Source organism: Paramisgurnus dabryanus, chromosome 20 (genome assembly GCF_030506205.2).
Source record: "Paramisgurnus dabryanus chromosome 20, PD_genome_1.1, whole genome shotgun sequence".
Classification (NCBI taxonomy): Eukaryota; Metazoa; Chordata; class Actinopteri; order Cypriniformes; family Cobitidae; genus Paramisgurnus; species Paramisgurnus dabryanus.
The window spans coordinates 32301804-32303759 of NC_133356.1; the positions used below are offsets into that span (position 1 = coordinate 32301804).

Below are 1956 nucleotides of genomic sequence, written 5' to 3' on the forward strand. Positions count from 1 at the left end.
TGAACAACATTTATTTATTAAGCATAGTTCATGTTGAATTTCGGCATTTTAAAAATCCAAAGTTGTTACTAACAATATTAATTAACATGACAGATTGCATCTTTCACCAGCAACATCATTTCATTTACATTACATGCCATGAATGTAGAAATTCAGTGCTAATCAGATTAAAATGTCCCTGAAAATGAAAGTGAATAGATTTTCTTAACATTACAGTCTTTTCACATTAGCATGATTTAATACATTGTACATAGTGATTTTCCATTATGCTTTAAATTCATAGTTTGTTATTTGAGACCTTTACAAATGATTTTGTCCACTAAAAGGAAAAAAACTGCAACATACTTCATTGTTATATATATATTGAAACATTTAACTTGATAATTGTTTAAACAGAGACCTAACAGTCATGTAACATTTTAAGAAAGCATTCAGCGCATCTCAATTACATGTATGCTTTTCTATGGGATTATTTCTCATCTGGGAACAGATTAAAGTATTCTGATGATGGTTCAAATATTTTCAGAGTCAAAATGTATTTCGTGGATATTCTAAACCATGGATAAAACATTGCATAGATAAGTGGATTCATGCAGGAATTTAGACACATAATCCAGTACATTACATTAATTATAAGAGCGTCATTTTCATCATGCCCAAGAGAAAGTGTAATTAAGTAGTATGGCAGCCAACAAAGAAGATAGACCATTACTACAATCCCTAAGGTTCTTGCCGCCTTTTTTTCTGATCTGGCCTTTTTGTCTGTGGCTGAATTTAAATGTTCAGCTTGACGTTTAGCTACAAAGCAAATTTTCACATATAACGAAACAATAACACAACACGGTACCACTAAACAAACAATAGCATCAATTATCAAATAATCTAACTTGACATCAAGTATACATTCTCCAAGGCATGTGTGGTTTCTCTCTGGATACAGCAAAAAGTCATACAAGAGAAAGATAGAATATGACGTGGAAAATAACCAGTTTACAACAATCGAGATAACAGCTCTGTTTTTATTGACCCGTATTGAATATCGCAAAGGGTCATTCACAGCAATGTACCGATCCACGGATATAATGATCATATTTCCAAGAGATGCTACAACAACCACGTAGAGAATAAGAGGAAACATTGAACAAAATATTTCTCCAAAGTACCAACATGACTCAATGAGTTTCATGCCCTGCACTGGCATAAGAATGAGTCCTGCCATCAGATCAGCCACTGCCAGAGAGAGAATCAGGACATTAGTTGGAGTGTGAAGCTGTTTGAAGTGAGAGATGGAGATGATCACCAGCAGGTTCAGAATTACAGTCAGCACTGATATTACAGAAATAAAAATATACACAATAACATACTCAAATTCAAATCTGATATTTCTGATACATGACAAATTGTTGTTTGGGAAGCAGTATTGAATGGTTTGATTGTCCGTGTTTGTAACTCCCCAGTCAGACATTTCCACGATAGCTAAATGTTGAAAAGCAAACTCTGGACTTCATCAGAAAAGATATCTCAATCCGTGTTAGGATTTCTAGTGCCTCTCACTGACATTTATACTCATGCAATGCACAGTGACAACCCCTTTTAGCATGATATTTGATTAAAAAGCTCCCCGCCTACCCACTAGTTGAATATTCATAAACCTGACTAAACTGATAATACTACTACAACTTCATGAACTTTTTGTTCCTAAAAATAAGATACATTTTTATGAAATGTTTTAACTTTAATACTTTAAAGTAACAACACATACACGCTGCAAAAATGAATGTCTGTCTTAGTTTTTTGTCTTGTTTTCCAATATAAATATTAGAAAATTCGTGGATTTACTGGAGAAGCAAAATGTCTTGAAGGTCTTGTTTTTCCTGTGTTTTCGAAGCCTTGTGTTTACAGCGCGCAAATTGTGTTCATGTTTTGTGTGTAAATAAATGCAGTATCTCTGTATTG

At 33.5% G+C, this 1956-nt stretch overlaps 1 protein-coding gene across 1 annotated transcript; it reads right to left on the reverse strand.

Annotated features, from left to right (window-relative positions):
* Window positions 1–469: 469 nt before the first annotated feature.
* On the reverse strand, window positions 470–1465 carry LOC135730392 (trace amine-associated receptor 13c-like). The gene has a single exon (XM_065248306.1). It carries the CDS (start codon window positions 1463–1465, stop codon window positions 470–472), a length of 996 nt encoding a protein of 331 aa, XP_065104378.1.
* Window positions 1466–1956: the final 491 nt, after the last annotated feature.